Source organism: Pelmatolapia mariae, linkage group LG23 (genome assembly GCF_036321145.2).
Source record: "Pelmatolapia mariae isolate MD_Pm_ZW linkage group LG23, Pm_UMD_F_2, whole genome shotgun sequence".
Taxonomy (NCBI): Eukaryota; Metazoa; Chordata; class Actinopteri; order Cichliformes; family Cichlidae; genus Pelmatolapia; species Pelmatolapia mariae.
This window is the reverse complement of record NC_086246.1, coordinates 23,449,558-23,476,662: the sequence shown is the minus strand read 5'-3', so window position 1 is coordinate 23,476,662 and position 27,105 is coordinate 23,449,558. Positions and strand designations below refer to the sequence as shown.

The following is a 27,105-nucleotide window of genomic DNA, read 5'->3' as shown; positions in this document are numbered from 1 at the left end:
CTTTTTTTTGTCTTCGTACATTTATCCATGTAAATGCAAACTCCACACACTTTTTTATTTTTTAACGTTATACAGCCTACAAACTGGATTTGGCATCAGAGCTCTTTGCACTTCGGTTTTTCTGTCTGAGCTTTAATGAAATGGCCTTTGTATTGCAACGTACTGTACAACAGACTCCAGTGAAGCAGAAGCATCATGTAGTTCAGCTTTTCTCCTGTAGATGGAGATAAAGGGCCACTCCACGGGCTCAGGGGGCAAGAGGGTTTGATGAACTTGCCTGAAGCTTAATCTGAAAGGGTGCGGAAGTTGAATGGGGGGGGTGGATATTGTTTTTATGAAAAGCAGGGCTAAATGACAAGACATCAATAAAAGCTCAAATCTGTTGTCTTGCTCTTTTTTTGTTTGCTTTTTTTTTGTTTTTATTTTTTTAGTGTCGGTGGTAAATTGACTACTATGGTTCTCATTTAAAATGTAAAATTAGCACACATTTTTACCGTACTTTTTATTTTAGTGTTCTAACTCTACTGTTTTTTTAAGCAAACTCTCGTCGCGTTTGGTGATTTTATTTTGGAAATCGCTAAAGGAAGTGGCGATTGACTACAACCGGAAGAGTTGGTAAATAAACCGTGTTCAGATCCCGAAGAAGCTCAAAGAGCATGTTGAACATCTGTAGTAGGACAGGGCGGTAAGACATGGAGGACAAACAGCGGGAGCAGCTCGGAGGAAACCCGGACTGGATGTCGCGTTTGCCGGAGGAGCTGCTGGACGTCCCGCTGTGGAACCTGGCATTACCTGGTAAAACAGGAGCAACCAGTTCAGCCAGTTCAAGACAGAAAAGAATAGAAAACACCCACATACAGATCACGTTTACTTTGAAAAGATAATTATCCTTAATCTCAGGTTAAACTGTAATTAAAAAAAATTGTCTCAGATGCTTGTTGACAGGCTCTTCTCGCACCACAGGCAGCCATGACAGCATGTCCTTCAGCCTGGATGTCTCCTCTCCTGTGGTGAGATCGGAGTCCTGCTTCCTCAGACTGACTGACAGGCTGTTCCCCTGCTGTACTCGACCCTGTGTTTACCGCTGGGCCACCACGCAGGTATTTTACGGTCCCCCTAAAGATGAAAGCAAACCAGGAACCTGCACCACCTCAGGTGATGCTCCCTACCTCGTAAAAGGTTTGGGGGATTCATCTGAGGTTTTGATAATTTGATAATTATTGAACTACCCTTAGTTTGGAAAGAGGAAGATGTTTGATCATGACTTACTGTATACAGTACTGTGTAATGAGCCGCCCCTCATTTCTTCATATTTTGCTTCTAATCAGACTATCTTCATTTTTTTTGTTAAAGTGGTCTTGAGCAGTTCTCCAGGCTTTCTGAAGGTCCTTGAATGTTTTTCTTTGGACATCTGGATCCTTATTTGATCATTTCCACCCAGTACTTAAACCTGACCATTTTCAGAGGAATGTTTTTTTTGTTTGTTGAGGCACTTAACACTAAGATGTGACTCATTCCAGCATCCAAAAAAGGCTCCTAACGCAAAGACGGAGCAAGTGTTGTGTCTACACATGCAAATATCTAACCAACTTTAAACTGTATCTTTAAGCGTTTTGTTACTAGAAGCCTGTCACAAAAATGGGTTGAATGTTAGAAAAATACCAAATATAAGAATTTAACAGACATAAAATGATCTTTTTAGCACTATCAGCTGAAAACTTGGCAGATCTCAGCAGTGTTTCATTAAAACGTTTGAGGAAGCTGCACAAGTGGAGAAAAAAGAAGAGGCGGATCTATAAAACTATTTAAAAAGGGTGACTGTCAAGTAACCTGAAACAGGAAGAAAAAGCTGAGATATGTCATACTACGCAAGAATTAGACTGAAAATCAGAGACAACAGGTGTGATGGAGTGATGAATCCAAATGTGAAATTGTACAGAGGAGATCAGGAGAGAGATACAGCCATCTGTACAACATGGTGGAGTCTCTGTCATTGTTTGGTTCTGGTGTTTCAATATTCATTCTCTTTCTTGGCTACAGCTATCGGTCCTTTCTGATCAGTGTGATCTTGGTGTTCGTTTCTTGGACCTGCGGATTGCCAGGAAGCCAGCAGGGAGCAGCAAATTGTTTTTCGCTCACGGCATATACACGCTGATAACCGTCAAGGTCAGTAAACTACACCAAAACTGCATTGATGCCCAGAGTGAAAGCTAATTTACAGCAAATTTTAATGTCTGTCTGCATGCAGGAGGCTCTGGATGAACTGGCCGGCTGGCTGGACGCTCACCCCAAAGAGATTGTAATCATTTCCTGTTCACACTTCGAATCTCTAAGTGACGAAGACCACGCCCATCTGATGGAGTTCATCCTCCTGCTGTTCAGAGGGAAGCTGTGCCCACCACAGGTAGATAGACATTATTAGGATAATGATTGATTTCTAAAGTTTAATAATGCCAAATATTCACTGCTTTCAGCCTCTCAGATAAGGATTTACTATTTTAACTTCAGTAGATATAAATACATGGAACTGATCTCAACCCCAGGCTCATTGGGAAACCCTGACTAAAACGAATGCATTTAAGACTGTAATCCTCCAATAAATCCTTTAATCATTTAGGTCATGGTGTTCAGTTTCTGTTGAAACTCTTTTCGACTCAGGTGTTTCAAGTATCAGAGGTATTGCTCTAGTCCAGAAACCTGCTAATATACCACACCACAAACGTCACGCTCCGAAAATTAAAACATGTTGCTGTAATCATATGTTATTAGCCTGCATTGGTTTTGGCACAGTGTGCCTAATAAACTGACAGTTTGATTCATGTGTATGCATGCAGGAAACTCCCACTCTGCGGTCATGTTGGTCCAGAGGTCAGCAGGTCATTGTATCCTATGACGACCAGGAGCTGCTGCACCCTGGGCTGTGGAATCGGATACCTTATTGGTAAAATCCATAGACTGTATGCAAAAGGGTTAGACAGACTTCGTAGCTTAAGTGTCTTCGATTCGGCCATTTTGGTTCTGATTGCTTTCTCTGGCAATATTAGCTGTTCTTTTTTTGTTTGTTTGTTTTGTTTTTGAGCATCTTGGTGTCTCAAAAGTATTAATAATAGATGTTGGTACAGTGACTTTAAACCACACTGAGAACAGCAACAGCCAAAGGTTCAAATATGACATAATTGGAGTGTCATATTTTAATGTGTGTTCACTGTCAGACATAATACGTGCTTGTTGGTTTATTTATAAATGGTGTGACATGGTGTGAAATACAATCTTAAACATGTAAACACTGGTTGCATATAATATAGACAAGTATGTAAAGATAGTTTGTTTCCTTCTATTTTCAAACCTTAGACCTTATGTGGTTTTCTTGGTCTTCTCTCTCTCCTTCTTTTTGGGTCTTTGACTGGTGACCAAGACTGGTGGCCATTAGGGGGAAAAAACAGATTTAAAGCACTGCCTGATTACTTTTACTTTTCAAGTCAGCTGTCTGCACAGTTGGTCATGTCACCAACACTGAAATGATTGAACCTGTCCTGTGTGTTCAGGTATGCTAACAGCCCAGATCCTAAGAAAGTGATCACCTATCTGGAAGGCCAGCAACGGCAGGGAAGACCAGGTATGAGGCTGTTGGAACAAGTAGTGCAGTGAGGGAAAGTAGTAGCATTACAGACCTGTATTTAAAACTTTAGAGCATAAGTACTGGATACAGAATATACTGTAAAGGTAGTTTTTCAAAAAATCCGACTGACACAGCCTGTGATGGCTTTCAGTACCACTGTTTCCTCCGATGCTGCTTCTTCTGCTGTAATTTTTTTTTTAATCATCAGGAAGCCAGTGGATAAAATCGGAGAGAAACTCCACGGCAACACAGCCACGCCACATACAACTATACTTGCTGCTAACAATGTTGGACACTTTTGCGGGTTTATGTAGTAGGATTGACAGATTCGGTGCAGAAGTATTATTTATGCTTTAGCTCAAAATTCAAAGCGTATTCAGACTACGCAGGCTTTTAATAAAAATCCAACATGGATTCGTATTTGCTGCCCCCATGTGGTGAAAGTTTTTATTGAAAGTTGAAAAGGTTTATACAAAAATTTAAATGAAATTTTTTTATTAAAACAGAATAATTCCTTTAAATACCAAATTTCTAATATTCATATTTTGTTGATTCAGCCATCTAAATATATAATATTATTATTATTAACCTCTATTAAAAAATTTAAAAAAAACCTCTTGAGATTAAAAATCTCTTTTACAAGACCGTCCTGGACAAGATGGACAGAAGTATTCTCCTAAGTTTAATAATATAATAATAATAAAAAAATAAAAAAACAGAAACAACCAAGATTTATAAACTTCACTATCAATAAGGAATGAATATGTTGGTAAAAGTATTTGTCTAATGTCAGTGACATAGTAAATATACTCTGAAGTGTACTGCTTCTGCAGCTAGCTGGGATTTTGTTTACCTCAGGTTTTATTTGCTGTTCGTTTCTTAAAGCACTGGCTTTACATACGGTTTTGTTTTCCAGATGGTTTTTACGTCACCGGTCTGAACCTGACAGAGACCATGTTTTACATCTTCCTGCACCCTTTCCAGAGCATGAGGACGTTGACGTTGAACTCTCTCTCACTGCTTCTCCGCTGGGCGGGTGAGCAGCAGCCAGGACCCGAGGGAGTCAACATTATGTGCTGTGACTTCGTCGGTATGAGCGAGTTCTGCTCGCTTGTCATCGAGCTGAACTACAAACTGGTGGGCGGAGGCTGCAGGAAGCCGCCAGCATCCTCCAAAATAAGTGCCAATTAATAATTTTGTGAGCCTGCCATGCTGTTTACACAGTTGTGTGCTTGATGTTTTTTAAGCATCACATTACCTTCTACATGTTTATTCAGGTTAATTTCAACATGCTTTACCTAAAACTATAAGGAGGTACACAAGTTGCATGTTCTTTACACATTCACTGTTTAAGTGTAGTTAAAGTTGTATATTTTGCACTACTGGACACTTTTCCACAAATATTTGCACAAATATGAAGCTATAATCTATATATCGTATGCATTTTCTCTTTTTTATTTTGACTTATTTTTAATTTCTAATTAATTTTTCTTTTTCAATGATTTTTCTTAGCTCATAACTCGTCTCTGTGCTGTGAACTTTTCTTTAGGGATCACAAAGTCTTATCTTTGCATTTTAGAATGGCACATGTTACAAATTTTAGTGTTTACTATCAACATCACGAATGCTAGCAGCCTTTTAATTAGCGTACAGCTATACAATAGTTAGCTTGGAGAGTAAAGTGCTGAATGCTAAGTCTCTCAAAGTGTTGCACTATATCTTGTATGATGTTACGTTTCTTTTTTGTTTTACTGTAAATTAATCAAATGCTGGTATTTCTAAATAAATATTTTCATATTTATTTTTCACATTGTATTTTATAAACAGCTGTGTGGGTGCTGTTTGGTGATTAGCATTGTCACCCCACACCAAGCAACTCTTGAGTTTGAAACTTTGACTGCGTGGCTTTCTTCCACAATCCAAAGAAACACATGGGTTATGTCACCTGGTTATTCTACATTTACCGTCACACTGCCTGCATACAAACCTGTGAGGAAAACATCCATATGAATAATAAAAATCAGTGATTTTTGTACCTCGATTTGTTTGTAATTAAGAAATTTAGAAGCCTCAGACGATGCGCACAAACGAAATGATGAAGGCCTGGCTAAAAATGACTACTACTACTACTACTAATAATAATAATGTTTTCAATTTCCAAAACACCACAAGCCACAAAATGTTCAGGATTAAATTAAATAAAAATTGCATGTAAAAACAACAACAACAAACAAGAACCCCCCCCTAAAAATGTAGAGTTTAACCTTTTAATTTAACCTCCTAAGACCCAAACTCTTCCATGGCATGTATTTTTAATTTCTCTTTGATATTTGGGCATATTGGGACCCAATGAATATAAAAACAAAGAATTACCTGAGTTTTGTTTCTAAGAAAAATGAGAGCCACATATGAGGATATTCGTTTAAAATTTCGATAGAACAGTAGCAGTATAATGTCCTCGTAAGTGGATATCAGGCCCTTGTAGAGCAAAATTGAGTATTTTGGTGTAAATAACCCAAAATGTGATGTCCACATATGTGGACGCCAGGTCCTAGGAGGTTAAACATATTCCAATAAACATGATCTTTACTTAAAAATGACTTCTATCATTGGCTGATCTCATCACTTACAGTCAAATTTCTTGGTGCTTGTTTTCTTCTTTTTCTTATAGTTGGTTACTTTTTTCATACCAAGCTTGATGTCCAAACTTTGACTTCATTAGCAAAAAAGAAGCAACATTTGTCTGTCAGATATTCAAATATTAAAACTATAGAAAAAAAACAAAACATTTTTTTTTTAGACAAAAGGTGCATTTTTAAAAATCTCAGCCTTACTTTCCACAGCCTCTTCTTTTTAACATCTATTAAATATTTTGCATAATTTTTTTTGCTGCATTACTGAGACCTATGACTATTTTACCAGGGAAAATTAGCCTTTTTTGGATAGATTATATTTCTAACAGTGACACAGAAGAGTCTATTGATAAGAACCCAAACCCAGGGTAAAGTGGTTCCGTGAAGGCACCACAGAAAAAGGTGTACAGGTGAATCTCTGAATCAGGCAAGACTGCGTAGAAAGCCAGAGTGCCCCTAGTCCAGTCCAAATATACTCCCACTCTTTGAGAGGCAGAGGACAGAGGAGCAAGGAGAGCTGTTTTTATATTATTGTGCCAGGCGTAGATGTTTTTATCATTGAACTCTAAATTCCATGATTTCTCATTCCATCCAAGCCTGCTGCCATCTAGAGCTCCCCTCCTTCTGACGCTTCTGTAAGTCACTCCAATATCAACCCCTCCTTTCCACTCCACCTCCCAGTAACAGCGGCCTGTCAGACCCGTTGTACAGAGCAGCTGGTAGCACCAGTCGAATCTGTCCGGATGTTCGGGATATGGCTGCTTCTCTGGTGACAGTCTTACTTTTCTGTTGTTCTCAAACAGGACAACATTTTTGTGGGCTGTGTTTGGGTCCAGTGTTAGTTCACATGCATCTGAGGAATGCACGGAGAGGAAAGGGTGAGAAATACAGCAGTAAGTCTGAAGGTTTTCACTCAAACCAGAAATATGTTGTGTTACATCTAACATACTTACACTTCCTCAGACCAGATTTCAGCCTCTGAAGACCACCGTGGTCCTCGCTGGAAGGGGAAAATCAAAGTCAGACCAGACTGGAGTCCCTTAGCATTTCTACAGTTCCTGTACTCCAATGTACATCATACCTGAGGGAGTCCAGTCTCCACTTTGGATCCTTCAGTCCCACAGATAGTAGCTTTACTCCCGATTCATCTGGATGGTTATAACTGAGGTTGAGTTCTTTCAGATAGGAGGGGTTGGACCTCAGAGCTGACGCCAAAGACGTACAGCCATCTGCTGTGATCAAACAGCCTGACAATCTACAAGAGTGCAAAACTGACATGGTAAGGATTTTTCAAAAGTCATCCATCCACCTAAAACTAATATATAATTTACATGATAATTGGAGCAGATGGTCATATGCAAGTGAGACAGTTGTAAAGTACCTCTCACGTCTCTTTCAAAGTAAAGAAGTAATTCCTCGGGTATAGCAGCTAGTTTTAAAAATGGTCTTGTTCAAGATTTGCAAAAGACACAGAAATGTGCTCATAAGAATCTGCACTCAGTCTGTCCACCACAACCATGAATTCATTAGTCCAACTTCAGACAAAAAAACCCCTCTCTTGCTTTGTACACTATGCTATCTAAGACGTTAGATGAAGATGTTTGCACTTTCATAACTGTGGCTGTTTGTGCATACTGTTTAGTGAAGATGGGGTTTTTTTTGTTTTGTTTTTTTGCTGTTGTGTAGGTTTAGGTTTCTATTAATTATTTAGTTTTATTGACTCTGCAGCAGTTTTAAATGTAGGTTGTAGTTTATAACCTTTGTCTTATGGAGATGGAGTGCGTGTGCAAACACAACATTAGTTCAATTTTATTTACATTATGCCAATTCACAATAACAGTCACCACAAGTCTTTTTTTTACATTGCAAGGTAAAGACCCTACAATATTAGGATGAAACCCCAGCCACCAGTTGATCCCCTATGAACAAGCACTTGGCAACAGTGGGAAGGAAAACCTCCCTTTTAACTTGAAGAAACCCCTAGCCAGGGTTTAGGAAGGGGCAACCATCCTGACAGCTGAAGACTGTGCCATCCATTCTACATTTAAATGCTTTAGGAACCACAAGTAAGTCTGCAATCGAAGAGCAAATAGTCTACTAGGAAAAATGGGTCCCCTTGTCACAGTTGGCTGCCTGTCCAGTCTTTTCACAATGACCCTTACAGTGCAACACATATTCCTCAGATGCATACCCAAACGTTTGTAGTCTACAGTGTGGGCTCCTCAGTCCAGCAGAAAGCAGTTTTACTCCTGAATCTTGTAGGTCATTGTTACTCAAATCCAGGTGTCTCAGACTGCAAGAGTCAGAGCTGAGGACCAGTGAGACATCTTGACTACATTTCTCTGTGAGATTTGTGTGATTCAACCTGAAAAATTAAGAATGTTTCTCCATGTAATTTCTGTGATCCATCTACCCTTGACTTTCATTATCAGAATGACCAAAATATGTGTATATATAAAGCTCAAACATATTTAAACTATGGTACAAACCAAACCAAATTAAAGGATTTTAGAAGTCTCAAGCATTGGCATATTTATAAACATCAAATATTAAGTCACAAACTCTGTAATTAAAATTAATTAAGTGATGTTAAAACAATAAACAGCACTATAATAAAAAAAAAAGTTTGGGAAAATTAGTGTAAAAATGTGACCTCACCTCAGAGTTTCCAGCCTACAGTGTGGACTCGTCAGCCCAGTAGACAAAAGCTTGATGCCTGAATCACGCAGGTTGTTCTTACTTAAGTCCAGCTCTCTTAGACTGGTAGACTTTGACATCAGAACGTCACAAGTTCTTTCTGATAACCTGCAGCCACTCAGGCTGAAGGATTAGATTCAGTAAATGTACAACTTGGATTAAATATATATATACATATTTAAATATATGTATGCAATATTTAAATATGTAGGATTAAGGTACAAACCATTCTACTACCATTTAGGTATAAAGCATGGTAGCAGAAATTAGAAAACTTTAAAATGTCAGTAACTATTATAAACAGTAGAACAGAGTGTACCATGACATAAAAATAACTTTCTATATCCATCACACTGATATAGCCTTTTCATTTAGGTGCACCTACAAAAAAAGATTAACACAAATTTTGCTCAAATTAAAAGTAACAAATAACCAAAACCGACCTTACGTAACAAAAATACATCTGTGAATGAAAGACAAGTGTGAAGAAAATGCAAAAGAGCTGCGTGATTAGAGCCACCGCAAAAAGTAATACAAACGGACCAAAAAGTATTAGAGTTTACAAGTTGAATTCTGACCTGAGAGTTTTCAGCATGCAGTACGGACTATGCAGTCCTGCAGACAAAAATGTCACTCCAGAATCCTGCAGATCATTGTTACTGAGGTCCAGATCTCTCAGACTCGAAGACTGGGAGCTAAGAATTGTTGAGATTTCATTGCAGCATTTCTCTGTGAGGTTGGTTTGAGTTAGCCTAACAAATGAGATACAGGTCTTTAACGTGTACTACTTCAGAGCATTGTAAAGACAAACTTTTTAAAAAGGTCCATTTTATAGAAATTTGCAGTATCTATAATCAAATACAAACAAAAAGTTCTCTGTACCAGGTTAGCTGTTTTCTTTATACTTATGAATAAGCACCTTATGAATAAGAAATATTTTACCAAAGGACAAAGTATTTGTAATTACATCTAATGTCACAGTTGCAGAATCAAGGTAGCCAAATACGTCTTAAGCTGACCTCACCTTAGAGTTTGGAGTTGACAGTGTGGACTTCCAAGTCCCTCACAGAGCAGTTTTACTCCTGAGCTCTGCAGGTCATTGTCACTCAAGTCCAGCACTCTCAGACTAGACGCCTTTGTGCATAAAGCTGATGATAACTCTTGACAGCATTGCTCTGTGAGACCAGTTCGACTCATTCTGATAAAATAAAAAGAATATATCTTAAAATGTTTTTAAACCAAACATTTATGGGATGTGATACAATGGCGTAGGAAATGTGTTTTGTGTAGCCCAAGAGAGTTTGATGGATGTTGCTATCAAACTCTCTCTATCATCACATATCTTGAATAAAAAAAAATCCAATGAGATTTTTAAAAAGAGATTACTTTTGGATGATTCTGCAAAATAAGTTCTGCAGGACATGTTTTGGAAATTTACATCTGTTTTTAAAGATAAATTTGATTATGTTGATTTTAATGTTGAACAAAATATGCAATTTTTAATGATATCTGAAGCATAAATTCCAAGTAATAAAATACACATTTCAGGCTACAAATGAATAATATCAAGTTGTGTGACTTGGACATCACCATCAATAAGCTTCTGTAAATGAAGTAATGATGCTGATTATCCCCCAAAACTGGAAATGTCTGAATTAGCTACTTGCTAGCAAACACCTTCTCAGGGACACTTGAAATCTTTATAATTCTGTTGTAGAACACAACTTTAAAGTCTGAAGGTTAGCGACCAATAAGCATGTAACCAAAAATTTATTTTAAAAAACCTAATGACTTTGAGATCCAAATGTAAAACTTCAACATAAAGAAGTCATAATCCAACCTGAGAGTTTCCAGTCTGCAATGTTGATTTTCCAGTTCAGAGAAGAGCATCACTCCTGAATCCTTCAGGTTGTTGTTGCTCAGGTCCAGCTCTCTCAGAATAGAGGAAGTGAGAATGAAACACAGCGTATCATGACTTTTCTCTGACAGATTACAGCCAATCAGCCTGCAGAAGAATTTAAATCAGTGCAGAATTTATTTATGTTTTTTTAAACAGAACATACAGAATTATTTTAAATATCACGCCACAGATTATTCATCGCTATGTAAAATAGGATATCCTGACCTGAGTGTTTCCAGTCTACAGTTTGGACCTTTTAGCCCAGCAGAGAGCTGCTTCAGTCCAGAGTCCTGCAGATTGTTGTAACTCAAGTCCAATTCTCTCAAATGAGACGTCTCTAGAACTAATGACAGCTCTTGACAGCATTTCTCTGTGAGATTGTTTTGGTTCAACCTGGTAATAAGATAAATATAAACATGTTTTGTTTACACATTTACTATTTCTGTTCAATTTTCAGCAGTTTCAGCAGAAACGACTGTGAAAATTTGCAAAAAATGTGTTGATCAAACCTCAGCTTTTCCAGTCTACACTGTGGATTCTTAAGTCCAGAAGACACCAACTTCAGTCCGGAGTCCTGCAGGTTGTTGTTTGTCAGATCAACATCTCTTAGAGTGGAAGACTGAGCGCTAAAAACTGAGGCCAAACCTTCACAGCATCTCTCTGTCAGATTACAGCTACTCAACCTAAGTTTATTATTCATACAAAAGGGAGGAATGTTAATCACAACAAAAAATCTACTGATATCTGCCAAAATGTATTATTATATGTTGGCCAGATACGTAGTTATTAAATGAATGTTCATGTGGTCACCACCAAGAAACTACTGTAAGTAATTATGGTATTAAATTCAGGTTTCAAGTACCCAAGTAAACAGCTCTGTATTTGCAGTGTGTTATTTCAGATCCTGCATAAATTGTATAAAAACTTTCCTCCTCATTTAGAGGATGCATCGTTCATGGCTTTTATAATCACAGCTACAATACTTAGAAAATAATGCATGCAGACCTACTGCGTTAAAGAGTCCAAAAACCTTCCTAAGAATTACAGCAAAATTAAGATAACTCTGGAACAAAGACTCAAAATCTTGTGGTAACTAAAATGAGCATTTCTCCATAAGAAAACAACCAAACTACTTAGAAAGAATCGGGAACATTGATCAGTAATGGAGTTTTGCTGAAGCTGTAATTGGATCAATTGCCAGTATGTCATAAAACCCATCAGAAATAGTGAAAATATAGTTATTAATAAAGTTGTATGATTTCATATTTTTGTTTTACGTTCTTTCTGTATTTACACACCGCTTGATTTCCTTTTTTAAGCTTTTCTCTTTTAGCTTTCTCTTTATTTAATCTATTTGTATTTTTAAAAACATATACATATATATACATGCATTGATTTTTAAGTAAATTTAAATTTCCTGACTTACTTTATTTTCAGCAGATTAAGCTAAATGCAGTAGTTCTTTAGCAATTGTTTCCTATTTTTCTGGAAACTTACAGAGATTTGTTGGAGGCTTTGATCACAGGCAGCAGCCTCAGAAGACCTTCATCAGAAGCAGAGTATTTCTTCAGGTCGAACATGTCCAGGTCTTCTTCTGATGACAGTAAGATGAAGACCAGAGCTGACCACTGAGCAGTAGACAGTTTATCTGTGGAAAGGCTTCCTGAATTCAGGTACTGTTGGATCTCCTCAACCAGAGAATGGTCATTCAGCTCATTCAGACAGTGGAACAGGTTAATGCTTCTCTCTGGTGACAGACTCCTCCTGATCACGCTCTTTATATACTTAATCGTTACCTCTTTGGCAACAGAGATATTTCCTGTCTGTTTCATCAACCCACCAAGAAGCGTAAGATTTGTCGGCAGGGAAAGACCCAGGAGGAAGCGGAGAAACAAGTCCAGGTGTCCATTTGGACTCTGTACAGCCATGTCCACAGCACCTTGGAAAAGGTATGATAGCTTAGATTTGTCCCTGAATACATTTGACCACCAAGTTTCAGACTGAAACAGATTCACGCCAGAGTTTGTCAAAGTCAGAAAGACATAAAGAGCAGCCAGAAACTCCTGAATGCTCAGATGAACAAAGCAAAACACTTTCTCCTGGTGCAGCCCCCTCTCCTCTTTAAAGATCTGTGTGAACAATCCTGAGTACACCGAGGCCACTCTGAGATCCATGCCAGACTCTGTCAGGTCTGATTCATAGAAGATCAAGTGACCTTTCTGCAGTTGCTCATATGCTAGTTTTCCCAATGACAAAACCATTTCCCTGCTCCCTGGATTCCAGTGTGGATCCGCCTCAGCTCCAATGTCATACTTGACGCTCCACAGTTTTGCTTGAACCACCAGGAAGTGGATGTACATCTCAGTCAAGGTCTTGGGCAGCTCTCCTCCTGCTCTAGTTTTCAGCACATCCTCCAAAACGGTAGCAGTGATCCAGCAGAATACAGGGATATGGCACATGATGTACAGGCTTCGCGAAGTCTTTATGTGAGATATGATCCTCCTGGCTTGCTCCTCTTCTCCAAATCTCTTTCTGAAGTACTCCTCCTTCTGTAGGTCAGTGAACCCTCTGACCTCTGTTACCATGTCAACATATCCAGGTGGAATCTGATTGGCTGCTGCAGGTCGTGTGGTTATCCATAGCCGAGCAGAGGGAAGCAGGTTCCCACAGATGAGGTTTGTCAGCAGAACATCCACTGAAGTGGGCTGTCGAGCATCAGTCAGGATCTTATTGTTTTGGAAGTCCAGAGGAAGTCGACACTCATCCAGGCCATCAAAGATCAACACAACCTCTAATTCCTCAAAGCTGCAGAGTCCTGCTTCTTTGGCTTCAGTAAAGAAATGATGAACAAGTTTCACCAAACTGAAATTTGTACCCTTCAGCAGGTTCAGCTCTCTGAAGGTGAATGGAAATGTGAACTGGATGTCCTGGTTAGCTTTGTCCTCAGCCCAGTCCAGAGTGAACTTCTGTGTCAAGACTGTTTTCCCAATGCCAGCCACTCCCTTTGTCAGCACTGTTCTACATGGCTGATCTTTACCTAATGAGGCTTTAAAGATTTCCTCACATGTGATCGTTCTTTCTGGTCTGGCTGGTTTCCTCACAGCGGTTTCAATCTGTCTGACCTCATGTTCATTGCTGACCTCTCCAGTCCCTTCTTCTGTTATGTAGAGCTCTGTGTAGATGTCATTCAAAAAAGTTGGGTTTCGCGTTTTAGCAGTCCCCTCAAACAAGCACTGGAACTTCCTTTTTAAACTAGTTTTAAGTTTACGCTGACACACTGCAGGGGATTCTGCATAAACACACAAAAACAACATAGAAATTTAGCCTCACAAGTAAAGTTAGAAATAATGTTAGAAGTTGAGGTCACTGACAATTTTGAAAGCTAAAACTATAGATAGAGTGGCTTGCGAAAGTATTCGGCCCCCTTGAACTTTCCCACATTTTGTCACATTACAGCCACAAACATGAATCAATTTTATTGGAATTCCACGTGAAAGACCAATACAAAGTGGTGTACACGTGAGAAGTGGAACGAAAATCATACATGATTCCAAACATTTTTTACAAATAAATAACTGCAAAGTGGGGTGTGCGTAATTATTCAGCCCCCTTTGGTCTGAGTGCAGTCAGTTGCCCATAGACATTGCCTGATGAGTGCTAATGACTAAATAGAGTGCACCTGTGTGTGTAATCTAATGTCAGTACAAATACAGCTGCTCTGTGACGGCCTCAGAGGTTGTCTAAGAGAATATTGGGAGCAACAACACCATGAAGTCCAAAGAACACACCAGACAGGTCAGGGATAAAGTTATTGAGAAATTTAAAGCAGGCTTAGGCTACAAAAAGATTTCCCAAGCCTTGAACATCCCACGGAGCACTGTTCAAGCGATCATTCAGAAATGGAAGGAGTATGGCACAACTGTAAACTTACCAAGACAAGGCCGTCCACCTAAACTCACAGGCCGAACAAGGAGAGCGCTGATCAGAAATGCAGTCAAGAGGCCCATGGTGACTCTGGACGAGCTGCAGAGATCTACAGCTCAGGTGGGGGAATCTGTCCATAGGACAATTATTAGTCGTGCACTGCACAAAGCTGGCCTTTATGGAAGAGTGGCAAGAAGAAAGCCATTGTTAACAGAAAACCATAAGAAGTCCTGTTTGCAGTTTGCCACAAGCCATGTGGGGGACACAGCAAACATGTGGAAGAAGGTGCTCTGGTCAGATGAGACCAAAATGGAACTTTTTGGCCAAAATGCAAAACGCTATGTGTGGCGGAAAACTAACACTGCACATCACTCTGAACACACCATCCCCACTGTCAAATATGGTGGTGGCAGCATCATGCTCTGGGGGTGCTTCTCTTCAGCAGGGACAGGGAAGCTGGTCAGAGTTGATGGGAAGATGGATGGAGTCAAATACAGGGCAATCTTGGATGAAAACCTCTTGGAGTCTGCAAAAGACTTGAGACTGGGGCAGAGGTTCACCTTCCAGCAGGACAACGACCCTAAACATAAAGCCAGGGCAACAATGGAATGGTTTAAAACAAAACATATCCATGTGGCTCAGTCAAAGTCCAGATCTAAATCCAATCGAGAATCTGTGGCAAGATCTGAAAACTGCTGTTCACAAACGCTGTCCATCTAATCTGACTGAGCTGGAGCTGTTTTGCAAAGAAGAATGGGCAAGGATTTCAGTCTGTAGATGTGCAAAGCTGGTACAGACATACCCTAAAAGACTGGCAGCTGTAATTGCAGCAAAAGGTGGTTCTACAAAGTATTGACTCAGGGGGCTGAATAATTACGCACACCCCACTTTGCAGTTATTTATTTGTAAAAAATGTTTGGAATCATGTATGATTTTCGTTCCACTTCTCAAGTGTACACCACTTTGTATTGGTCTTTCACGTGGAATTCCAATAAAATTGATTCATATTTGTGGCTGTAATGTGACAAAAATGTGGAAAAGTTCAAGGGGGCCGAATACTTTTGCAAGCCACTGTACATAGTTATATAGATAAAAGATATAGATAAAAGGGTAGCTTCTATGTTTGAAATATGAAGCCAGTGTTGAATCTGTATTCTTTCCAGCAAAGAACAAAGTTGTAATTAATCACTGAAAAACATGCAACGACCTAAACCCTGTAACTTCTGCACTTTTTACTGTCTTCAGCTTCGAAACCTGTGTGACTGAGATCTTAGCCAATTACAAAAGAATCCAAACAAAAGATCTGGTTTTGTCAAGTCTATATTTTCAAAATGGTGTAAGTTTATAAAACATACAAAAAATAAAAAATTACAGGATTATGGCCATAGTCACTGTCCCCATTGTTACATGTGGTTTCATGACACCAAGATGGCCACAGTCAAAACATTCAGCTTGAAGCACTAACAGTAAACTGACAATCAGTCAGTGATGAGGAATGGGCTTCAAGTACATAATTAACTCATTTATCATGTTATACCTGCATTAAATGCTCTATGTGGAGTCTAAATAGCATCTTTATATTATATATTTCTTTCCTTTTTCTCACCGTCTTCCTTTCTCACATACTGTCCATTAAAATGCAGCTGTAAAAATGTAATACTGCTCTGCAGACAATCAGCCAGGTTCTCGTGGTTTATTCTTCTCAGAAAGTGCAGTGCAATTTTTTGAAATGCCTCTCTGCAGCTCCTCGTGCCCTCATTCATATCGGTGTCCATTTCTTCATCTGAACACTTTGATTTTAAAAGCCCTTGAATCCGCCTCAACTCGTCTTTCACAAAAGTGAAAATACTCTCTTCAAGCAGCTGAAAAGTGATATAAGAAGATGAAACATATACTGAGTAAAACAAACAACACACACACACACACACAAAAAAAAAACTGCTGTGACTTTGCTAAGTGCACATTGAGACAAATTTACCTTAAATATTGAGTCTATGTCTGTTTGATGGTCCACTACAGATGAACCACTATGAACCTCTGAGATGTCCTGATACAGTCTGTGAAGAAAAATGAAGCAAGCCAGACTGAAAATGCTCTTTTTCATAAAGAACGACGATCTATTTTACTGGAAAACTGTTTTCCGGCATGTTGCCACTTCAAGATCATTCTCAACATAGTTCTCTTGTTACACAAAATGAATCCAATAATTCATAAATAAAGTGCAGAAGTTGGTAGAAAAACAGTGTAAATTATAAGTTGTAAAGTAGTTTTTTCAAAATTACTAAAATTAGTAATAAGCATACAAAGTCCCAAAAAAGTCCCCCATCATTACTAAAGTTTACATTGCGGGGTTCCACAGGCTCAATACTTGGTTCACTGCCATTTTAGGGTTTTACTGAATATGCAATGAAATGCTAGAGAACTGATCCTATGGATTGCAAAAGTCTTCAATGTATTTTCAATAAGCGCCACATGAAAATTATGCATATGACTACCAATGATATGGCAGCCATAATAATGATAAAGATATGTAAATAGCAAGCTACCTCAACTGTTCCATTATTGATAAGGGGCCACCACAGCAGGTAGCTTCACATATTTACAAGTGGTGGTCATATAATTAGAATATCATCAAAAAGTTGATTTATTTCACTAATTTCGTTCAAAAAGTGAAACTTGTGTAATGTATACATTCATTCCACACAGACTGATATATTTCAAGTGTTTATTTCTTTTAATTTTGATGATTATAACTGACAACTAATGAAAATCCCAAATTCAATATCTCAGAAAGTTATAATATTGTGAAAAGGTTCAATATTGAAGACACGTGGTGCCACACTCTAATCAGCTAATTGACTCAAAACACCTGCAAAGGCTTTAAATGGTCTCTCAGGCTACTTCTACACTAATCCGGATAAATTTGAAAACAGTGTTTTCGTATAAAAACGCTCAGCGTCCACATTATCATTTTCAGTCGTTTCCAGGAGTTGTTCATCCACACCAAAAAGGCAGACGTTCCTGTACTGCGCATGCATGAAACAACTGCTGTACAATGCCATCCGCCATCTTAGTTGAATTGGTCACATGACTGCATCATATCGCTAACATCATTTTTGAAAGCCTCTGTTTTCGCAGTCCACACTGCGATGCGAAAGCTGCGTTTTCAAATTTAGCCACTTTGGAGAGCGTTTTTAAAAAGCTCAGTTTTCCTTGACCAAAAATGCAGTCTCAGGATGGACGGAAGGCCAAAACTGAGAGAAAAAGATGCGTTTTCAAACGAAAACCTATTAGTGTGGACATGGCCTCAGTCTAGTTCTGTAGGCTACACAATCATGGGGAAGACTGCTTACTTGACAGTTGTCCAAAAGACTACCACTGAGACCTTGCACAAGGAGGGCAAGACACAAAAGAGGATGCAAAAGAGGCTGGCTGTTTACAGAGCTTTGTGTCCAAGCACATTTGTATAAAAGGCTCTGAGAGTTTATGTCTATGTTCTGCAATATTGTGTGGGGTGGAGTCGTAGGAAGTGACGTAGGCAGAAGTTTGGGGTACCGTGCTGCTACTGCAGAGGGGGAGATTGTCTTTCCGTGTTAGTTCTGTTTTACCTTATCACGTAAGCTGTGTTCCTGGTTGCCTCTTGTCCTCCTTCCTGTATCCTGACCGATACACCATCTTGTTAGCTGCTGAACCTAAAAGAACTAGCCCTCACCAAGTACTTCTCAACATTGGTCCTTTGAGCCGGATGCAGTTATCAAGATGGAGCCAGATGGAGCGACATGTCCTGATGTAAGGCCTAAACGCCAAACACGTCGACCAAGCCAGTTTGAGGACTTCGATGTTAACTATACAGGCCATCCCTTTAGGGAAATGCTGCAGTGGGATACCCGACAGCCTCACACAAGAAGTGGGAGAGTTCGGCCTCAGTATAGTCATATGCCACCCCTCCACAGCGACAGGGATGGGGCCTATTACAATACAACCCCTCCACTGGGAAGAAGTGAACAAGATGTGGACCTTAATAGGAGCCTCTCACCTGAATTTGCACCTTCCAATTGGCCAGGGTCTTCAATACACCCATTTCATACAGAATTCAGAGCCTTGCAGGCCGAAAGAGAGAAGCTACTCCAATCACAGCAAGTTTTACAGGAGGGCCTCAGAGAACTGAAGTAAGCAAAGAGTGACCTCAGAGAGCTGATTGAAGTGGCTCACCTGCTGAGGAAGGATATGGCTCAGCTGACTGCCTCACAGTATAGCACCAATCAGCCCCCCCAAGCGCGGTTCAGCAGAGATATACACCACCACTGAGACAATGCCACAGGAGGAGGATGAGGAGGTGTAGCCCGACCCACCACCATGGCCTGAACCAGTGGAAGAGTTGCACACAGGATTCTCCCAAATGAAGGTTGACGAACAATACTCCGATGATGGTGTACAGTACCACCCTCTACCTCGCACAGCATATATCGCTGGTGAGCCTTCGCTGCCGAGTCAACACTGCACCCCATATCAGGACCCTGTGGTTAAGACCGGTAACACGTTTTATGCCCCTCCACAACACTCTGTGCCACCCCCCTGCTGGGCACCAAGTAAGACAGGTTTGCTCCCAACCAAGCCTGTTCCAGCCTGTCCCCCCTCTCCTGTCACTGGAGTAACCAGTGGGCACTGCAATAACCCATCTGCTCCTCTTTTAGCTGAGCTAGTGTAACAGGGGGCCCAAACCAACCATTCCAAGGTTCATTCATTCTGATCCCTCTGAGTTTGCTAGGCTCCGCATGGCTCTAGAGAACCTACTCCCTCCTAATGCTACTGAGCTCTTCAAGTATCAGATACTTGTGGACCACCTCAAGCCAGATGAAGCTCTACTTATCTCCGATGCTTACCTGAACTCATCCAAGCCTTATACTGACACCATGGCAGCCCTCCACAACAAATTTGGACAACCTCATCAGCTTGCCTTGAGAAAGATAGCAAGTGTCCTGGATGGTCCTGAAATAAGGCGAGGTGATACAGTAGCCTTCCAAAGGTTCTCCCTTCAGGTGCAGTCACTAGTTGGGCTGTTACAAACATTAGGACTTGAAGGAGAAGTGGAGTTGAACTGTGGTTCCCACGTTGCTCGACTAGTAAGTAAGCTCCCTACCAAACAGAGAGCTGATTTTCGTCGACACCAGTTCAAGCACCTACACTCTGTACGATCTATCTACATGGCTTCGTCAGGAGTCATGGTGTCAAGGATTTGACGGCCAAGCAGGTGTAAAAAGCAGTAGAGAAAGGACTGGGGTGAAGGCTGAGGCCCGCCCAGGCCGACAAACCGTGACAGTCCTGCATAACCTAAAGGGGCCATCAGAGCACACCTTTCCGTCAGCAAAGGAGAGTCGAGTCAGAGGGAAGGTCAAGAGCAAAGCCTACTGTGCCTACTGTGAGAGCACAGAACACTATTTTAGCCAATGTGATGATGTAGCCAAGCTCTCCAAAGAGGAAATAAAGGACTGGATACAGGTCAACAAACGATGCTGGCGCTGTGCCCGAACTCATTTAGCTGCTCAGTGCACGCTAAAGAAACCCTGCAGCCTCTGCCAGGGCAAACATCTGCTGGCTCTTCACGAGGTAAATGCCAAAACGGAAGGAAACAACGCTGGCATGGCTGCAAAGAAGGAAAGCTGCCTAACCAGTTCAGCTTCGGGCTCACTCTACCTTGATCGGCATGGGGCTGGCAATCATGTCATGCTAAAGATTGTACCTGTGCTTTTGAGCCATGGAGAGCGGACTCTAGACACAATTGCTATACTTGACGACGGTTCAGAGAGGACCATGCTGCTCCCCGCTGCTGCAAAGACCCTTGGTCTGACAGGCATCCCAGAGGACCTGCCATTACGAACCGTCCGCCAAGGTATTCAGATGCTTCACGGACATACCGTATCCTTCAGCGTCTCTGCTGCTACCAACCCTGGATCCTACTACAAGATTGACGGATCGTTCACAGCTGATCGTCTCAACTTAGCTCACCATACCTATCCTATCGATCAGCTGCGAAGGAAGTACAAATACCTGCAAGGGATCCCGGTCCCTGCCTTGAAGGAAGCCAAGCCTCTGCTCCTTATTGGTTCAGACCAGCCACACCTGATCACCCCCATAGAACCAGTCTGCCTCAGCCCACCTGGAGGCCCAGCAGCAGTCCACACCTGGCTTGGCTGGACCCTTCAAGGGCCAAGTCTTTTCATGGGGCGGCAGACCCAGCCTGTCCTATCCCTGTATACATCCGCCCAATCAGACGAGTTGCTCAAGCATGTGGAGCAGCTCTGGCAGGTGGACGTAGTGCCTTACCGATCCAAGAAAGAGGTCACTCGGTCGAAACAGGATCAGCAGGCTGTGGCCCTGCTCGAGGCAAGAACAGCTCGTAGGATGGTCAATGGAGTCTTCAGGTATGCTACACCTCTACTCCGTCACACACAGATGCCGCCATTGAATGCACCAAAGGAATCAGTCATGCCCATGCTTTGAAGCACAGAAAGGCGCCTGTTAAAGGATCCCAGTCGGGCCGATGCCTACAGGGCAGAAATGCAGAAGCTGATCTAATCAGGAGCCGTGAAGGAAGTTACGCATGAGACTTCGCCCAAGGAGAACTGGTACATACCCCATCATCTTGTCAGTCATAACGGGAAGAATCGCCTTGTGTTTAACTGTTCCCATAAATACCTTGGACAGTTCCTGAACCAGTTCCTGTTGCCTGGCCCTACTCTTGGAGCTTCCCTTCTGGGGGTGCTGGTCAGGTTTCGTGAACACCCCATAGCTGTGAGTGGAGACATCAAGGGGATGTTCCATCAGGTACTGCTCCTCCCTGAAGACCGGCCCCTTTTGAAGTTCCTTTGGCGGGACTTAAAGGTGAATGAACCCCCTAAAATCTTCGAGTGGCAGGTCCTGCCATTTGGGACAACTTCAAGCCCCTGCTGCGCCACATTCGCCCTGCAGCGTCATGTGACAGAGCATACACAGCCTGACGACAGCCTGAGATTCTCCATCGAGAGGTGTTTCTACGTAGACAACTGCCTACAGAGTGTTGGCTCACCGGAAGAAGCTAGAGATCTGGTGGATCGGCTAAGAGAGTTGCTGAAATCGGCTGGCTTTGAGCTACGTCAGTGGGCTTGTAATGATCCAAGCGTCCTGAGCCATTTGCCTCCAGAAGCTAGATCACAGAGTCTGGATCTGTGGTTAGCTGAAGACAAATCCAACCCGCTAGAGACCACGCTCGGGCTCAGCTGGGACTGGAATACCGACTCCTTGGGGTATAAGCGCAGGCCCGTGTCCTATGAGATGCCAACCCTCAGAAACATCTATAGAGTCTTAGCCTCACAGTACGACCCTTTGGGCTATTTGTTACCCTTCACCACTCGGGCCAAGCTCCTCCTCAGGCAGCTATGGGATAAGAAGCATGGTTGGGACGACTCGAATATCCCCTCCACCCTCCTGCAAGTTTGGTCTGACTGGGAGGCGGAGCTTCAGTTTTTACCTCACCTTACCTTCCCACGTGTCTATGTTCCTGCCAGTGCTAACTCAAAGGGGGCCATCCATGAGGTGCACATTTTTGCGGATGCTTCTGAGAAAGCTTACGGAGCGGTGTCTTATATGAGGACGGTAGAACAGGATGGGCAAATTCACCTCACCTTCATCCTAGCTCGCTCCCGTGTAGCCCCCAAACGAGCTCTCTCTATTCCCTGCCTAGAGCTCTGCGGAGCTTTGCTGGCAGCGCAGCTGGCCAGTACCCTGAATAGGGAACTCACCTCAGCGATTGGAAGAACAGTCCTGTGGTCTGATTCAACCACTGTTCTCACCTGGTTGAGCTCACAGTCCTGCCGCTACAAGGTTTTTGTAGGAGCCAGGGTAGCTGAGATACAGGAGTTGACGGAACACTGTACCTGGCGCTACATAGACTCAGAGAGTAATCCAGCGGATGACCTGACGAGAGGGAAGGCTCTGGCCGAGCTCAAAGCGCCTAATCGGTGGTCTAATGGACTCCCCTTTCTGTTCAACAGTCCTGATACATGGCCAGAGAACCCGAGCTCCGAGCCCAGTAATGACGAACTTGAGCTCCGGAAGACGGTCTTCTGTGGAACCTCTATCACCTCCACACCTACCTGTCAGGATGGAATGGTGTGCAAGACTTGGCAGGAACTCTTGGACGTTACTGTTAAAGAACTTTGTGGTCAGGGGCTCTCGACTGCACCACCTAGTGCCAAGGACTATCAGAATGCTGAACAGGTCATCCTTCAGCAGGCTCAACAGGAGTCATTTCCAGAGGAGTGCAGATTGCTTTCAGAAAGGAAACCTGTCTCATCCAGAAGCCGCTTACTTACACTGGCAGCTGAACTGGATACCTCAGCGGGCCTCATCAGAGTAGGGGGTCGTTTGCGACGTCTAGAAGGTCCTGACGGACCTATATTGGATCCGATTGTCCTGGATCCTTCACACCCTTTCACACGTCTGCTTATTCAGAAATACGACGATGATCTGCATCATCCAGGCCCCGAACGGGCCTTCGCGGAGCTGCGGAGGTCTTATTGGATACTGCGTGGAAGAGAGGCAATTCCCAAGCACCAGCAAACCTGTTCTGAGTGCCTCAACCCTCTGTTCCCAAGATAGCTGACCCTCCGGCTGCTCGGCTTAGACTGTACAAACCAGCCTTTTACTCAACCGGTGTTGACTGTTTCGGTCCTATGTTTGTGAAGGTAGGAAGATGGCACAAGAAACGCTGGGGAATCATTTTCAAGTGTATGACGACAAGGGCGGTATATCTGGATCTCCTAAGTAGCTTAAATACGGATGCGTTCCTCATGGCCCTGAGGCGATTCATAGCCAGAAGAGTTATGGTCTGACTGTGGGACCAATTTCAAAGGGGGAGAACGAGAACTCAGAGAAGCCTTTGCCAATACGTCAGAGACATTGCAAGGGAAGCTCGCCCATCAGAAGATCAGATTTCAGTTCAACCCCCCGGCAGCCCCACATTTCGGAGGTGTATGAGAGAGAGAGATTCGTTCAGTGAAGTCAGCTCTCCGCACCTGTGTGGGTTCCCAACCTCTTCACGAGGAGGTACTCCTTACAGTTCTGCTGGAGGTGGAATTGATCCTTAACGCAAAGCCCTTAGGCTACGTTTCCACCGACGTGGCCGATGTGGACCCTGTGACACCTAATAGTCTCCTCATGGGGCAGCCTGATGGATCACTACCCCAGGTGGTCTACCCAGAGACAGAGAACCTCAGTGGAAGACGTTGGAGGCACTCACAGATTCTTGCTGATCAGTTCTGGGCAAGATTCATCTAGGAATACTTACCTGGCTTACAGGCGAGGCAGAAGTGGCAGTCAACTCCTCCTGAACTTCTGGAAAAGGCAGTTGTTATGGTTGCAGATCCGCAGCTGCCTCGAGCCTTGTGGCCAATAGGCCATGTGATCAAGATTCATCGTAGTGATGATGGACTTGTCAAATCTGCTGATGTGAATGTTAATAGACGTGTCTACACCAGACCAGTTGCTCGGTTGGTGGTTTTCCTGAGAAGAATAGCAAGTTGCCTCCTGAAACTGATTAGGGAGCCTTTTTGGGGGGAGCAAATGTGTAACCACATTTGGGGGCGGCTGTAGAAAAGGCTCTGAGATTTTATGTCTATGTTTCGCAATATTGTGTGGGGTGGAGTCATAGGAAATGACGTAGGCAGAAGTTTGGGGTACTGCGCTGCTACTCCAGAGGGGGAGATTGTCTTTCCGTGTTAGTTCTGTTTTACCTCATCACGTAAGCTGTGTTCCTGGTTGCCATCATTCACGGTGATGCTCCGAGTGTTAAGTTCATGACTGGAAGTAAGTTTCCTTAAATATGTTTATTTTCCGATCCTGATGTTTGCCGCGGCTTTAGTTACGTTCTACCGCATTGTAGCAGCGCATTTTTTCATCTCGTGATTAGAGGCATGTGCCGCTGGCTGCCGCCATTGTGTAGTAATTTTATTCGGCCACACGAATGTGCCAAAGTCCTTTTGTTCACAGTTAGAGTGGATGTTTCTGTTATGTATGACATTCTCACTGTGTTTAATTGTGTCCTTTCTGTGTTTGGAGCAAGAGATGTAAGATTGGCATAGTTCGAGTCATATGTTATGTTATGTATATATTCAGATGGATGTGTTGGTTTATTTCATTTAATACTTTATGTTTATCTTAGTGGAGCTGTTGCTGTATATATTTATATACTCATGGCAATTTGTTTGTTACTACAGACTGCTGTCAACACTGAGCATCTAGGTGGCAATAAAACAGCTGGCGGTGACAATCCAGCAAAGTGGAAGCCTCTTGTCCTACTTCCTGTATCCTGACCGATACACCATCTTGTTAGCTGCTGAACCTAAAAGAACTAGCCCTCACCAAGTACTCCTCAACAACATTAATAGTGAGGCGAAGGGAAGGAAAAGATGTGGTCGAAAAAAGTGTACAAGTAATTGGGATAACCACATCCTGGAGAGGATTGTGAAATAAAACCAATTCAAAAATGTGGGGGAGATTCACAAAGAGTGGACTGCAGCTGGAGTCAGTGCTTCAAGAACCACTACACACAGGCGTATGCACGACATGGGTTTCAGCTGTCGCATTCCTTGTGTCAAGCCACTCTTGAACAACAGACAGCGTCAGTAGCGTCTCGCCTGGGCTAAAGACAAAAAGGACTGGACTACTGCTGAGTGGTCCAACGTTATGTTCTGTGATGAAAGTAAATTCTGCATTTCCTTTGGAAATCAGGGTCCCAGAGTCTGGAGGAAGAGAGGAGAAGCACAGAATCCACGTTGCTTGAGGTCCAGTGTAAAGTTTCCACAGTCAGTGATGGTTTGGGGTGCCATGTCATCTGCTGGTGTTGCTCCAGTGTGTTTTCTGAGGTCCAAGGTCAACACAGCCGTAAACCAGGACGTTTTAGAGCACTTCATGCTTCCTGCTGCTGACCAACTTTATGGAGATTCAGATTTCATTTTCCAACAGTACTTGGCACCTGCACACAGTGCCAAAGCTACCAATACCTGGTTTGAGGACCATGGTATCCCTGTTCTTAACTGGCCAGCAAACTTGCCTGACCTCAACAGCTTAGAAATTCTATGGGGTATTGTGAAGAGGAAGATGTGATATGTCAGACCCAACAATGCAAAAGAGCTGAAGGCCACTATCAGAGCAATAATGGAACAGTTGAGGTTCTTGCTATTTACATATCTTTATCCACAAGGGATTTGTTTCTGAACTGAACTGAACATTTGGACATTTTCACTTACAGTGATTTAGGCAATAATGGCTGTGCGTTGAGTTATTTTGAGGTGACAGCAAATTAACACTGTTATACAAGCTGTACACTGAGTACTTTAGATTGTATCAAAGTGCCAAATCTTCAATGTAGTCCCATGAAAAGATATAATAAAATATTTACAAAAATGTGAGAGGTGTATTCACTTTTGTGAGATACTGTAAGTAATTTTCAAAATTAAATTAATTACATTAAAATTAAATATTCAATAACCAAACTTACATTAATTTTCATTAGAGTCACACATCTCAAAGTAATCAACAATTAGTTAGTACACTGACTATCAGAAAAAATGTATTCCTAGGAAATCAAGTGTGAGCTGACAGATCTGACCATATGCTGCTTTATTTGTTTCCTGATCTTGAAAGCAAATATCTTTAAATTGTGCTGTTTTATTTTTTTAATCTGTATTAATGTTGTCTTATAATTGTGCATGAATTAAACAGCAAAATTAGAAGATTTAACAATACTTAATCTGCAGAACCCAATAGAAAAAGAGTCTAAATCATATGTTTTAAATTATTTTTTCATTACAACGATTACTTTAATTTCTTTTATACCAATACCATAAGTACTAATTGGGTCTAGAGACCTATATTGGTATCAGTCACACTGGCTTTACATTTTCATGATATTTAATTTTTAATATGATTTGTATGAATACAAATTTACAAAGAAAGGAAACGGGTGGATAAATTACATTTAAAAGAATTAATTCGGGGGTTAATCTATTGTTTTAATAATGATATATGGTGCTTTTCTTATTGTGCAAATTATTTACATCACATTACCCCAATCTTCCCACAATTTTTAGTGTACACACAGTATTTTAACATGTACCACTTTTAGATTAGAGTAATGAGGTGGCACGCTAACTCACTCTGTGCCAGAAGCCTGCTCTTTGTTAAAATTATGAGGTGGGTCCTTTGAGTGGTCACTCATGACTGAATCACAGCTGGATACAGGACAACCAGGCCTCACCTCCCCAGTCCTGGCAGAGAAACACCGGACAAAAGTG

At 41.8% G+C, this 27,105-nt stretch overlaps 2 protein-coding genes across 2 annotated transcripts in view; one reads left to right on the top strand and one right to left on the bottom strand.

Moving 5' to 3' along the window:
• The first annotated feature begins 595 nt into the window (after positions 1–595).
• zgc:112023 (PI-PLC X domain-containing protein 1) lies at positions 596–5,425 on the top strand. The gene is made up of 7 exons (XM_063466762.1): positions 596–795; positions 964–1,100; positions 2,041–2,166; positions 2,249–2,404; positions 2,835–2,941; positions 3,546–3,616; positions 4,536–5,425. The coding sequence occupies exons 1-7, from the start codon at positions 693–695 to the stop codon at positions 4,808–4,810; spliced, it is 975 nt and encodes a 324-aa protein (XP_063322832.1). The 5' UTR covers positions 596–692; the 3' UTR covers positions 4,811–5,425.
• Positions 5,426–5,524: 99 nt separating this feature from the next.
• LOC134620556 (NACHT, LRR and PYD domains-containing protein 3-like) overlaps positions 5,525–27,105 on the bottom strand; it is a 31,896-nt gene continuing 10,315 nt past the window's right edge. The window contains exons 6-19 of the mRNA XM_063466760.1: positions 26,968–27,078; positions 16,752–16,830; positions 16,380–16,635; positions 12,347–14,138; positions 11,359–11,532; positions 11,075–11,242; positions 10,790–10,954; positions 9,974–10,147; positions 9,528–9,701; positions 8,911–9,072; positions 8,444–8,617; positions 7,334–7,507; positions 7,206–7,252; positions 5,525–7,105 (exon numbers count right to left, since the gene is read on the bottom strand). Of these exons, the coding sequence (XP_063322830.1) occupies positions 6,567–7,105; positions 7,206–7,252; positions 7,334–7,507; positions 8,444–8,617; positions 8,911–9,072; positions 9,528–9,701; positions 9,974–10,147; positions 10,790–10,954; positions 11,075–11,242; positions 11,359–11,532; positions 12,347–14,138; positions 16,380–16,635; positions 16,752–16,830; positions 26,968–27,078 (4,189 nt within the window). The 3' untranslated portion in view covers positions 5,525–6,566. The remainder of the gene's footprint in view (positions 7,106–7,205; positions 7,253–7,333; positions 7,508–8,443; positions 8,618–8,910; positions 9,073–9,527; positions 9,702–9,973; positions 10,148–10,789; positions 10,955–11,074; positions 11,243–11,358; positions 11,533–12,346; positions 14,139–16,379; positions 16,636–16,751; positions 16,831–26,967; positions 27,079–27,105) is intronic.

Bases quoted from the DNA above. Each gene is read 5' to 3' on its own strand.
- zgc:112023 (XM_063466762.1), top strand. From the start codon at position 693: ATGGAGGACAAACAGCGGGAGCAGCTCGGAGGAAACCCGGACTGGATG. The intron at 2,942-3,545 runs GTAAAATCCATA...CTGTGTGTTCAG, and splicing joins TGGAATCGGATACCTTATTG to GTATGCTAACAGCCCAGATC. The intron at 3,617-4,535 runs GTATGAGGCTGT...TTTGTTTTCCAG, and splicing joins GCAACGGCAGGGAAGACCAG to ATGGTTTTTACGTCACCGGT.